The following is a 13,243-nucleotide window of genomic DNA, read 5'->3' as shown; positions in this document are numbered from 1 at the left end:
GTTGTAACAAGTACTAGTATCTCCATACAAACCGTCACAGTAGGAGTATCTGTCGTTTACAGTCTTTGAAATAACAGCAACAAATCATGTACAATTTTTTTTATTAAACTCATTTAAATAACACAAACAAGCAAAAATAAATTAAAGCTTCAAACAGTTTAAGTTCAAGTGCGTGATTGATCATACAGCAACAACAAGTATATATATTTTTAAACTTACACGAACAAAGCCCCCAAGTAAAAATAATAACCTACTGATTGATTTGCATCAGTGGTTCTTTACCGGAAGTCAGCCTTTTTCTGGTTTTATTTTGCGACTTCATTGTGTGTGCGAGTGTAAGGTGGTCGTTGTGTTTTTGTCCTAGGAAGTTGCTTAGTTTTTGTATTTACCAGTCAGTGTGAGCATAAACTAGCAAAGTAATAATAGTCATTGAAAAAATGGCTGACGCCGAGTCTGAAATGCCAGCATGGGAAAAGGCCAGAAAAGCATTGGACGAAATTACGGAACAAAATAAGAAGGTATGTTATTTTAAACCCAGCTCCACTTATATATCGTTGCAGTTAATTTTAAATTCACTGAAAATTGTTTTTCGGCCAGAAACAGGAACCTAAGAATCCATACAACCCATACGGACAAACAGGAATGCAGCAAATGCCTGGATCTAACTATTATGGACACTGGAATGGAGCTGGATATGGTATGGGCTATGGATACCCAAATTATATGCAGGGTTCAAGCGGGTATCCTGGTTATGGCCAGATGTCACAGCGATACCCTGCTCAACCTGGCTATGCTCAAAACCATCAAATGAGAATGATGCAGGTAGTGCTACTTTTGTATTCACCTTCTAGTTTCGGTGTTGATTTTTGTGGTTATGAAACATATAAATATATAAGCTAAGGTAGTACAAGAAACACAATTGCAACAGAACAACAAGAATAACTGAAAACTGACATAGGTTTTGACCACCAGGTATCATAATGAATAATGAATCTGACGTTCTTCTGGTGAAAAACAACAAATATACACCTTTTGTTTAAAAAAGATTGTATTTTCTGTCGTTTTGCCTGTACGCATGACTAGGCTTCTTTGCGAACCGAAGGGCAAAGAAATTAAGAGACGAAAAAGTACAAAAGGGCATAACAGGTAAAACACAGCGGGACATAAATCAATGGACAACATCAATCACGGGTCAAGCGGCGTTGTTTTTCACCAGAAGAACCTCAGATTCATATTTCAAGATATATATATATATATACATTGTGTTTGTGTGGTATTTATAACACTAGCTTCTCATTGTACTTACAGTACAACCAGCAATTTGATAACAACCCACTCTACACCAGCTTTACCAAACAAGACAAAACTCCAATGTCCCAGCAGTTACAGGGAAACAAATCCAGTATGACCAGAATGCAGCCCCCTTTACCCCCGAAACCGCCGCAACCCCCAGCCCCAGCTACATATGCAGCAGCAGTTAAAGGCACTTCTTCCTTGTGTGGGAGTGATGTGGCCTCCAGCGGTCTTTCCAAACCTAGTGGCAAACCATTTCCTGCTAAAGGTAGAGTTTTGCTTTCTGTGCCCTAACTGCTTATTTTGCAAAAAAATACATTGTTGAGACGCTTTTTGGTGTGTTGTGTGCAAGTGATGTCCACGACAAAAACGTATTTAACTTTAACATATTTTTTGTTTTGTATGCGTTGTAAAAAATTGGAATTAGACATTGACTTTTCAGGTGACTTTTGGTCAACCTAAATTTTGACATTTTTTTGTATCTGTTCTAAAAAAAAAAAAAAAGACATTGACTTTTTAGGTGAAATTCGGTTTAACCTAAATTGGAAGAGCAAACCCACTGCGATGCAGTCTGCTTTGCCAAACGACTCCTCCGAGACAAAAAGAGTTTTCACGGAAAGCCCGAAATTACCAATCAAAAGCACCCCAGCTGTAGAAAATGCAGAGAAAGAGGACAGCCCACCTTCAAAGGTAATTCGATTGTGTTTGTTCAGTTCATACTTTATTCTATATTTGTATATCCAGCCTTGTCATGCTATAGCATGTAACTTTTTCTTCCTTAGGCTATATACCGTATTTACCCGATTGTAATCCACGGTTTATAAAGATGTTTAATCTACCGTATGTGTGGCTTACAATCGAGTGAATACGGTATATAGCAAGGAAGTAAATTTACATGACAATTTATGTTGTAGGGCACCTAAGTTTGTCTTTAGCATTTACGTGGCACTTACATTCGAGGCATTATTTTTCCAGGATCTCAACACCCAAAATATCACAGAAAATATGTCTACTGATGTCCAAGAATCCAAACAAAGCTCTTGGCCCCCAGCACTAATGTGAGTTCAGTGACATGTATCAACACCTCGCATCTGACCTTGATTTACTTCTGTTATTTTGGTCATCAAGATCTGTGATAATGATCAACAGCTGTTGTTTTAGGGACTACATCCAGAGAGCATTTCAAGCTTGTGAAAATGAAGGGGACAAGGACAAAACAGAAGCAGTTTTGAAAACGGTTCTAAATGTAAAAATGAAAAACGGCTCTGCATTTCAAATTGATTGGAATAAAGAACCACTGCCGTGGTGAGTAATTGATTTTAATAATTGACGATGTTAACTGTGGTGTTAGTGAAGAAGATCTGGTTTTTAATTTTTAATTACACGACGGAAATGTAATTTAGAAAACACAAAGTTTTTTTATTATTATTACTGTATGCCTGTGTGAAAATTTCCAGTAGCATTTCGCAAGTTCATGTATCTTGTGCAGCCAAATGTACAACCAAAGAAGTACACCCGCTTCTAGATGGAAAACGATGTCACAAAAAGTGGACAACCGTTCACCACGTTACGGAAACCAAACCAGGGGTTACAGGTAATTTTCCACTATATTTGACATCATTTCACACCATGATGACTGAGACTATAGTTTTTGACTCCAATACTAAGATTATGCAGCAGATTTTTTGTGCAAAAGGTGGTGAATAAATTCCCTAAACATGGAAAGTTGCTTACTATAGGGTCTGTGTTGGTTAGGTCAAGGGTCACAAGAAGGTCTAGAAGTCGGTCACGTTCTAGGTCAAGATCCAGCTCATACTCAAGGTCGCGATCGAGGTCCTGGTCACATTCTCCAAAACGAAGGAGATATCGTAGCAGGTAACAAAACTGGTATAAATATGACCAGGTCACAGTAACTGCCCCCAAAAACCTGAATTGACCCAAGAAATGAGCATGCTGCTTAAGGCACAGAAGATAAATTTGACTTTAATGCCATTTCGCAGGTTTTGACTATTATTTATAAAGGCAAATAACCTTTTTTGAAAAATATTTTTGTTTATTTGTTCATATGAGTGCCCAAATGCACCATAAACATGTACATCAGCACACTGTTCACTCAAAAACCATTTTTGATGCAAACTAGCTGAGGCGTTGCTCTTCAAGTTGCCATAATGTAGTTGATTAAACAACCCATTCTAGTTGCATAGTATTTTTCACAATATTTTTACAGTAGTAACTTTTTGATTCACATCTAAAGTGTTTCCAGTGTCCATATTTTCCGATTTGTACAATCGGCAATGTGCATTATATTAGTTTGAAAGTACTGTATATTGTTTGACAGCGACAGCAGAAGCAGTGACACCGAAAGCAGTAGTAGCAGTGGCCGTGAATTCTTGGTGACCAGTGCCGGAAGGTTGGGTAAGAACAAACAGAGGAACTGGCCAACACAAGCGTCACCTAACACCAGAGGGCGTGGCAGAGGTCGTGGTCGCGGCGCAGGCAAATTTGACACACCGAAAAAGCAAAACAAAAAAGCAAGTGTTCTATTTTGTTGCATTTCTACTTTGTGCTATAAAATAACCTTAATACGGTGGTAACAGTGACAAATTTGTTTGCAGTATTAATTGTAAAATAACTTTTTTTTGCTTATTTCAGAACAAAAAGAAAGGCCTGACCTTCCAGGTAAACGATCCCCAACGAGAAATTAAAAAAGCAAATCGCGCAAACCGCTTTCAGAAATCTGTTGTCCCTTCTTCACAAGAAAAGTTGGAAATTACCTTCAATGCTTTCGACACCGGGTAAGCAATGTATAAAGATATTTCCTGCAAACTAAAAGCTTCACAAATAATCACCCAAAAAATGTTTTTTTTAATAAAAAGTATTCCGAGGTTATGGGTCTCATTTATCTTACTCATTAGTTACAGCTTTTTTGAAAAGTAATATTTCTGCAAGCATTTTGTGTGAAACCTGAACACATTACCAGTGTTTAGTCAGAACATTCTTGGTACTAAAATAACAAAAACATTATCTCGCCTCACAGCAACGATGTAAATTTGGAAGAAATGCAAATTGTTGGAACATGCAAAGACATCTTCAAGGATTATTTCCGTCTCACCGCTGCTCCCGCACCGTCATCCGTAAGTTGTCAAAATATCTCCTGAATTTACTCATTTTTGGTCAACACAGAGCTGTAAATCTGATGATTTGCTTCAGCAATCACTTCTATTTTGAGTAAAGTAGCATTGTTCGGTGTGTTTTTTCGTAATTCAACATTCTAACAAAATTAATTGTCTGCCCAATAACCCGTTCCCAACCTTTTTTAAAGCAACCCTAATTTTTTGAAAATTTTTCAAATTTTTGTGACCCTGGCATAAAATTTATGTAGAGTGTTTGAAGAACAAACAGGTGACCCAAAACATTTTCAAGACCCAGAATTTGAAAAAGATGAAAAATTTATCTGGTTTTTATATTAGTTTTCTTCAACCAGGAAGTACTTTATTTGACTAAGCACAGATATTTTTGCTGACAGCAATGGTGTGTTGTGACAAAACTACAACAACATATACAAGCAATGCTACAGTAACAATTGGTTGTAATCAAAATGTTACTTAGGTTCGACCGCTGGCTGTACTGAAGGTCTCGCTGCAGCGCGTAAAAGAAGATTGGAAGGAGAAAAAGGACTATCTGTACACATGTAGGCAAATGAAAAGCATCAGACAGGACCTAACGGCAAGTTCAATTGGAATAACAACTGATATTATATTTAGTGAAAGTTTATTTAAATGTGTATCTTGTTTCTAGGTGCAAGGAATAAGGAATGAGTTCTCCGTGGAAGTTTATGAAACCCATGCCCGTATTGCTTTAGAAAAAGTAAGTGATTAGTGCAGTTGTTTACATGTTGCTTTCAAAGATTGCCCGTCATACATAAGGGAATGACTACTTGGTCAACACTAATCTTCGACCTGTGGAGTGTTCATCATTGTGTTTGTGGTTTGGTTTGTTTTTACGGACATGTACAGTTATGACGCTAAAAACTGTCTTTTCTGTGACGTTTTCCTGTGAGAGAAGAAGCAAGTGAATTTATCCTAATTTATTTGTGAGCGCATAATTTCTTAACTGCCACATTGTGTCATTAAGTTGTAGATTGTGACTGACTGAAGAGAAATTAGCTGACCAAATTGATACAGCAAACATGTACTATCTTTATTTGCCTCAGGGCGACCACGAGGAGTTTAATCAGTGCCAGAGTCAACTACGTCATCTGCACAGCGAAGGAACGTCATCGCCGAACCGCCCAGAGTTCCTCGCCTACAGCATTTTGTACTATATATACACGAAAAATACCACAGGTAATTGGGCCTTTTTTGTGTTGTGATGCCTGCTTTTCAAAAATAGTTTCCCTGTTTTTGTGTTTAGTTTAAAGGGGTACATGTAAATCAGTATTCTATTTGTACTCTGATTTTTGGTCTTTTTGGTAATTGTACTGCATTATATTTTAAGAGCTCTGATTTTTGGTAATTGCACTGCATTACATTGTAAGAGCTACAAACAGTAGTGTACACACTGTTTTGACGTAGAAGGTGTCTCCCCAGTGCTGCTGGCTATTGTGGAAAAGTAGAAGGCACAGGGATTTCCACTTTGTGGTACCTTTCGGTCAACGAACAATGTGCATTACTGTCCACACCTCTCCATGAATATTATGGCTCTATTGCATATATATGATATTTTTAATAATTCTGCAGACTTGACCTCCATATTGTCTATCATGACTCCTGCCCTACGAGAAGACACATCTGTTTCTCATGCACTGGCCGTACGCGAGGCATGGTCGGCCGGCAACTATCGTAAGTTTTTCAAGCTCTTCCTCTGTGCCCCGCGCATGGCCGGTTACCTCATGGACAAATTCGTGGCCAGGGAACGGACTAACGCACTCAAGAAGATATGCAAAGCGTATGTATTGTGTTGGGCATTTTTACGATATGTCATTGTATGTTTTTACCAACACAACTTACAGTAAAACTAAAAATTTTCAATAATCTTCTAAAATTTAATCTTTTGTGAAAGGTAGTTTCATTCAATACAGGTAAAACATTTGTGTATATATTAAGGTGACGTCTAAATTCTCGCATAATCACTTTTTAGGTTTTAACTTTTGTAACTTGTTTGTTAACAAGTAGATTGAAACCCTTTTTTATGCTAGAAAAAAAAACATCACAAACATAGCTGATTATGTAACAAACAATTTTTATTTATAATTTAAAATGTTTAATCCCAGGTGTTTGCAAGGTAAGTCCAAGTTCTTGTGCTTTTAATTTTTAGTCTCTAACATTGCCAAATATCCTAAAACAAAAATTCAACTTTTCTTTTCAAACTTTAAACATAGCTTCTACCAACAATTTATGTAGCAATAAGCATATATAACAAATACAATTATTCCTGACATTAAACCTCTACTAGTCACATATCCTGTTTCCTTCTAAAGCCAACTGGTAGTTCCCTTGTTTTTTTAACCCCTGTCCTGTGTTTTGTTGAATGTAGTTACCGACCATCGGTTCCAGTGAGTTTCATAACAGGCCAGTTGGCTTTCCCTAACCCTGACGACTGCTTGAAATTCCTAATCGAGGCCAAAGTGAACCTCACCCCCGATCAGTTAAAAGTGGACTGTAAAACAACCCAAACGTCGTAAGGCCCGCCCAAAACGCGGCGCCCCTTCCCTCGCTGTGATGTCACAGTCGTTTTGTGGCGTCACAGATACCAAATGACGTCACTTGTTGTCTTCTCAATGCTGTCGAAATTGATGCTTTCCCTTCGACTTGCTCTTGGTGTAAAGCAACCCGCAGGGCTTTGCCGTCGATTTTTGAGCTGTTTTGGCATCTCTTGTTTTGTCTCGCTCTCTGCTGAGGGTTGTTGGTTCAAATCCCGCCATCTGCACCGCGTCAGTAAGTATTAGGTGCATGAAGACTAAGAAGAAGAAGAGTCTTCATTATTCGGCCACGACTTGGATATCTTTCCTGTCTTCTGCTGTAGATTAAAGAAAAGTCTCACCTTTTTCTTGGTGCATTACCCTCTCACGTTTATTGGCAGCCAGATTTTCCTTCCTTCGTAGCGCAACTCCGGGAAGCCGAAGACTCGACAACACATCCCTCCAAGACATGATCAAGTGAACCAAAGGATGCAGGAATCCCCGGCTGTCCTTCAACGATCCACCGAACGTTTCATATTTTTGTTGCATTTTTTTATTAAAATCCGCTTTGTTATTTTGTTGAGCAACCGCTTTTTAGTTCGCCTAACAAATTAGGCTTCGCGCCCGTGGCGGCTGACGCGTATACGAGCTAAAATGAGTTGCCTGTGGTTGATCGCGACAGAATGCACTTTATCTATTGTCCTTTTTCTTTTTTGGCGTAGAAATCATAGCGACGGCGCGCTGTACATAAAACTTAACAGACACAAATTGGACAACTTTGCAAATAGCACGAAAAAATATTTTTTCGTAGCGGTTCTTGATTGGTTGAAGCGCGGACATCATTGCCTTATTTAAACAATAAAATCCGCTGTGACATTGCGTGCTGTAGTTTATCAAAGCAGTCCAGTGTGCCCCAAACTTCGTCCCAGACAATTCAGGAAGACGTCCAAGTCAATTCATGCCCCCGTGCTTCCATTGATTATGTTTCGCCTTCGGGAATTGTCACAACGGTTCAGGTCCGGTTTTGAAGTAATTAGACTTGAAGGAGTGTCAATTTTATGCGTAAATGAGCAGTTGTCATTTGGTCTTCTAAGAGGCTTAATAGAACTTTGCCATGTAGTCTGTACTGTCTAACGCAGGGCACCCAGTTCTCGTTCGCCTGATTGTCTGGTGGCGAGTGGCGACAGATACAAATACAACGACACACTTTTGTTAAAATTTTCATCCAAAAAAGTACATGAGGTTCAATGTAAACAGGTTGAAAATAAAAGTTATGCTGTTATGAGATTCGTGAGACACTACGTATATTTTGTGCGTAGCGTCAAAAAGTAGTCGCTGCGACCCCTGGTGAGGACGCAACATTACTTATCCCAACAGTGCCCTTTCGTGGGTCACAGACCCAAATAATATAGCTGTTGACATTAAAGAAAAACGTTCGTTTGTTTTATCGCCTCCGTTTTGTCTTGACAAGTCCCGCTGTTGAGTTTTGTTGTGTTTTTTTAAATATTTTTATTGCTATTATTTAAGTCAAAATCTGATGATGCCAACATGCGAAATTAATATTTCCGTTAAAAAAGAAAAATCATGCAATGGTGCTGATCGTTCTTGACTCCCTTTGGAGTCACAGGAATATAATACATAGATTCGCAAAGACAGATCCGCGGGTCACCGACCTGCAAAGGCTGATTGCTGTGGTCATTTTCGACATTTTCTCTATCGTGCGTTGGGTGCACCAATGCCGACAACATTTATGCTGTATTTTGGCTGTAATTGTCATTAAAGGACCTGACACAATGTGTTGCCTATTCATGGTTCCGACCTCGCGCCATCAATGGCTCTGACGTCACAATGCTGCATGTAAAGATTGGCTGAAAAGTCATTGGTTTTAGTGATGCACCGAAACAGCAATTTTTTTATTCAGCCGAAACCAATTTTCTGCAAAAGTTGCGAAACTAATTTTGGTATCCATCTCTTTAGACGCAATAAATTTAAACAGAACGAGTGCTGGATTGGATCTAATCCTATCATACAGCCTTATACAGGCACTTAAAGAATAACCTCGACTGCTGTACCAAATGCTTAACAACAAATAAAACGAACACATTCCTACTGTTGGAACAATGACTCGAATCTGCACTGAACTTTGCGTATCAGCGTTGCATGCAGTAAAAAGTTTCGGCTTCGGCCGAATTTTGCAAAAATACTTTTGCGAAACCGAATAATCACGAAAACCTTAGATTCGGCCGAATAAATTCGGCAACCCGAACTTTCGGTGCATCCCTAATTGGTTTAGATGATGAGTTATTTACTAAAGCGCGTGTAGCGCAGACCTAAATCCATTTGTAGGAAAAATTTTAAGTTTGAGCAAAGCAGAAATTGTCGAAGAATATATAAGTTCCAAAAACTTAAATTTACGCTTAGGCGAAGTAAATGGTATGGAATTAACGACAACTAGCGTTCCTGTTTCCTGTTCAACGTATACCTGGGAAGGTATTGATAAAAACAGAAAGCCTATACTCAAAGTGTTAAAAATTGATTATTATTTATTGACATATTGTGTTCCCAAATGAGCTCTATGCAGTCAGAATGCTGAGGTTTTGCGGGTATAGGCCCAAGCTGACTTCTGCATCACGGCTGCATATGCAATGTTCATGGATTTATACGTTTTCCAACGTTGCAAATCAGTCCCAGTCGAAAGGATTAGAAGCAGTCGATTAGAAGTAATCTGAAATAGTGGCTACTCGCAAATTGGCAACACTAATCATGCTTAGCGATTTTTTTTATGTTGATTGAACTGCGCTCTACAGTCTTGTGCGCGGTGCCAGTCAACGAGTCTAAGATTGCTTTGTTTTCAAACATTTCAGTATGTTTTTTTTTATAGTGAGCTGCAGATAGAGCCATTGTTTCTACCTAATAGGTCTTATCAGTCTAGCTATGGTGTGACTTACACACAACTATCCAGCCAGCTAAACAGCCAATTGGCTTTTATTGCTTGTTCATGATTTCAGTATGTGTTTTTTCTCTGCTCGTATTTTACAAGTTAAGCCAGGTGCGGATCCGTCATTACAAAATTCCTGAAGAAAATTATTTATTTGCAGTATACTATAGCGTGATTACCATTTAGATTCAAGTTACTATTGAAGAAAACTCATTTGTTGTTGTTCAGGGCGTATTGTACCCAATCTGACTGCAGTTTTACAGGATTAACGAAACACGTGTCCGCAACCCGCTCTCTCAAAGGGCAGCCTTAGATTAATTTGGAACAATTCAATCTCAGTCAATTGTAATATATCTAAAAGATCGATTTAAGCGAAAAGCAAACGTTTTTTATGTGCCACAATCAATAACCGACGCCTTTGTCGCTGACGGAAAATGCCTTTTTTACGTACGTGTTAAAACGTTCGGACAGCACCCCAGGGCGCCTATGCCTTGGAAAGATTACTTTCGTCGGGCAAGTGAGGAACTGGAAAACGTTTTTGCAGGCTTCGTTTTGTTTTAAGGAAAAAAGGCGAAAATTATGAAATACCTATACGTATTTCTGAGAACAAAAAGACTGGCCCACAGTCTTTTTATTCTCAGAATTATGAGCAAATCTGCAAATAATGTTCCTACATATTTGTCATGGAAGGACATCAGATCCGCTTGCGCAGGCTAATTCCTGTAGCCATTTTTGACATTGTTTCTAGCTTGGTATAGATAGTTTAAGTTAATTATCGTCAGATCAAAATGACAAAGATTATATTTTTGTGTTATTTAAAGAGATACCCTGTACACTAACATAGGGATTTCCTTCTCTGCTGCTGGTAGAAAATTTCGTCATGGAATTGCTAGGAAAGACCTTAATTAAAGGAAGCGTAAGTGGTTGTTTTTCATTGTTCTAAATTATGATAAATAAGTACCTTATAAAATGTAAGGAACTTTACCAACAGTACTATATATTATATTGCTGTTGCTGCCAGGTATATTCTATTTTCATAATCTGTCCTTCTGGAACAATTAAACGTAACCTTTATTGACCGACGTTTCGCCCGCTTTTCAGCTAGGCTTCCCTTTAACGAGGACAAATTATTAAAACACACCAACTGTATCAACCAAAAATTTACAACGTAACGCTTGCATTTAAAGTGTTTGTCCAAAGAAGAAACGGTCGCATCATTTGGCGAGAATTTGGTTAAACTTCCAATCCTGTGCAATAGGTGGAGAAACATTTGAGAAGTCTGTCGTGCACCAGTGAAGGAGACATTGCGCCAGAAACGACCAACTCTGCGGCTGGAGGCGAAGATAAAAACGAACTTCAGGAATTGATGAGGGAGAAAAGGCAATTGCTTTCTAAATTGCTGTTGATTCAGTGGCATTAATTTTTTTTTCTGTGCTTATATCGATTGACGCGGTCCCACGTCGCGTTAACGCGTTTACAAAGGCGTGCCGCTGTTTCATATACACTTATACAATGTTACAAATACTGGCTACCAATGCGCTGACCTTCACAAGGTAGCATCTTGGTAAATTTGTTTTAAAGTAATACTGCATGATATGGTTGTAACATCAATGTCCATGCAACTATACTTTACAGTGCTTTTACAGCTAGGCACAGATCGCTGTCATTAAACCGGGATTAAAACCTTAATACACAACTTGATGTTATTTTCACGAATGAAACAATGGCGTCACGAGCGTGCTGCATAGTTTCTGCTTTAACTTGTTATATGTGACAAAAGCACTAGCCTACGGAAACATAGGCCCAAATTTTTTAGTTTAACATGCGTAAGTTTGGGTTTTTACAAATATCCAAAACGTGGCTTATTTTTGTTCTGGTTCTTTCCTCCGATGCTTAAAAAAAGCTTGACTCGCCTAAATCTACAAAATACTTGGACCCCGTCAAAAATTTGCTTGGCAGGAACCAACATTCGCACATCAGTTGTGCTATTTACTCGGAGTCTCTGTCAGATGTACACGAAACTAAGCAGTCCATTCAAATGTCTTTTCCAGGGAGAAAATGCTACGGGAGCAAGCGCAGAGAAGAGCTGAGCGCGCCAAAGCACGCGAAGAGGTACGCATGCGCCACAACATCAAGTCATCCGAACTGGACAAGGATTACATCGAACAGGCGCCCAGTCAGAGCATATTCGATATGGATGGATCCGAAGGCCCCACGCAGATTGCATTGCATTTCGCTACCAAGATACAGTCGACTTGGTTGCAAGTTAAAGATAAATTCAGTGGGCAGCAGTGAGACAGGGGAAAAACTGTTTTTTTGGTGTAATATTGTGCACGTCGTACTTTTCCACCACTTCCAGTCAATGCTATTTAAGCAACATATCAGAAGCAGTATTTAAAATGAGCAAAATTGGCGCTACCCAAACAGTGGCAATGGACATACTTTCTTCACGAAATCAACCTATTCCAGCAACACTTACTCTCCGTTACACAAGCGGAAACTTTAAAGTCAATTTTAAAGTATCATAAAATCTTGTGTCGAAACGCTTTAACCTTTTTGAAAACATGTTTTGCTCTAATAAGCATCTCCAGTCCTTATTCAAATAGCTAATGTTTTTTTAAAAAGTAAAGGTTTTCCAATACTTTGATCCAAACAGTGATATTATTTTGCTCCAAAATACAAACACATAAAAAATTGGTGGTTTGTGGTTTTAGAAGGCAGATATTGAATAAGATTCCACTTATTGCACGCCACACAGGAGGTGTGCCCAAAAGGTCCATGAACACACTTGTTGCGTTAAAGCTAAACGAAATTTCCTTGACCCTATTGCCCGTAAGGTCATGTGGATACCCTAAAAAGGTCCCCCACCGGCATTTTTGCCATACGTTTGATGACCAAATCCTATTTAAGATGGTCGACCAATGTGTCAACATTGCTCCCATTGCAGGTGTAGTCACCGCAAAGTGGAAGTCTTTGTCGGCTATTTAGCTAACAAGATCGTTATCAGAGTCACCATAGCTGCACTGATGAGACCTATTAGGTCGAAACAATGGCCCTATCTGCAACTCACGACAGAAAGAAAACATTCTCAAATGGTTTATTATATTTCCCACCACCTAGTTTAGAATACCCCACACCACGCAGATCGAACGAGCTTACATACGGTTTCAAATTTCGCCGAGCGAGGGAAGCTGTGTGGTTATGGTTCAGGCTGTAACGCAACACATGTACGTCAGTTACAAAAGACGGTAGCGACCTTAATGGGGCGTTTAAGGGGCGTCTAATTGTCTTTTTCTTTCTGAAGGACATATGGTTTGCTGACGCAGTGGGGG

The 13,243-nt window shown here is 39.0% G+C and overlaps 2 protein-coding genes across 3 annotated transcripts; both read left to right on the top strand.

Moving 5' to 3' along the window:
* The first annotated feature begins 335 nt into the window (after nucleotides 1-335).
* On the top strand, nucleotides 336-7,852 carry LOC145905537 (leukocyte receptor cluster member 8 homolog). 2 transcript variants are annotated; one of them, XM_082992769.1, is made up of 16 exons: nucleotides 336-518; nucleotides 604-822; nucleotides 1,309-1,561; nucleotides 1,814-1,983; nucleotides 2,269-2,351; nucleotides 2,455-2,598; nucleotides 2,783-2,887; nucleotides 3,049-3,168; nucleotides 3,632-3,824; nucleotides 3,946-4,088; nucleotides 4,331-4,427; nucleotides 4,903-5,019; nucleotides 5,092-5,160; nucleotides 5,507-5,639; nucleotides 6,033-6,240; nucleotides 6,829-7,852. In XM_082992769.1, exons 1-16 carry the CDS (start codon nucleotides 438-440, stop codon nucleotides 6,974-6,976), a joined length of 2,283 nt encoding a protein of 760 aa, XP_082848895.1. In that variant the 5' UTR covers nucleotides 336-437; the 3' UTR covers nucleotides 6,977-7,852. The 2 variants fall into 2 exon arrangements, with proteins under 2 accessions (XP_082848895.1, XP_082848894.1); XM_082992768.1 differs by having other exon boundaries at nucleotides 598-822.
* Nucleotides 7,853-10,791: 2,939 nt separating this feature from the next.
* LOC145907354 (uncharacterized) lies at nucleotides 10,792-12,206 on the top strand. Its single transcript, XM_082994772.1, has 3 exons — nucleotides 10,792-10,827; nucleotides 11,170-11,291; nucleotides 11,963-12,206. The coding sequence occupies exons 1-3, from the start codon at nucleotides 10,792-10,794 to the stop codon at nucleotides 12,204-12,206; spliced, it is 402 nt and encodes a 133-aa protein (XP_082850898.1).
* Nucleotides 12,207-13,243: the final 1,037 nt, after the last annotated feature.

Source organism: Ascidia mentula, chromosome 6 (genome assembly GCF_947561715.1).
Source record: "Ascidia mentula chromosome 6, kaAscMent1.1, whole genome shotgun sequence".
In the NCBI taxonomy this organism is placed as follows: domain Eukaryota; kingdom Metazoa; phylum Chordata; class Ascidiacea; order Phlebobranchia; family Ascidiidae; genus Ascidia; species Ascidia mentula.
Note: the sequence above shows the minus strand (reverse complement) of the source record. Positions and strands in the feature narration are given on the sequence as shown.

What these genes read in the sequence shown, in the direction of transcription:
- LOC145905537 (XM_082992768.1), top strand. Translation starts at nt 438, where the DNA reads ATGGCTGACGCCGAGTCTGAAATGCCAGCATGGGAAAAGGCCAGAAAA. An exon ending in TTCAATGCTTTCGACACCGG is followed by an intron (nt 4,089 to 4,330) that starts GTAAGCAATGTA and finishes CTCGCCTCACAG; the next exon opens with CAACGATGTAAATTTGGAAG. An exon ending in CTGCTCCCGCACCGTCATCC is followed by an intron (nt 4,428 to 4,902) that starts GTAAGTTGTCAA and finishes AATGTTACTTAG; the next exon opens with GTTCGACCGCTGGCTGTACT.
- LOC145907354 (XM_082994772.1), top strand. Translation starts at nt 10,792, where the DNA reads ATGGAATTGCTAGGAAAGACCTTAATTAAAGGAAGC. An exon ending in AGACCTTAATTAAAGGAAGC is followed by an intron (nt 10,828 to 11,169) that starts GTAAGTGGTTGT and finishes CCTGTGCAATAG; the next exon opens with GTGGAGAAACATTTGAGAAG. An exon ending in GAATTGATGAGGGAGAAAAG is followed by an intron (nt 11,292 to 11,962) that starts GCAATTGCTTTC and finishes TGTCTTTTCCAG; the next exon opens with GGAGAAAATGCTACGGGAGC.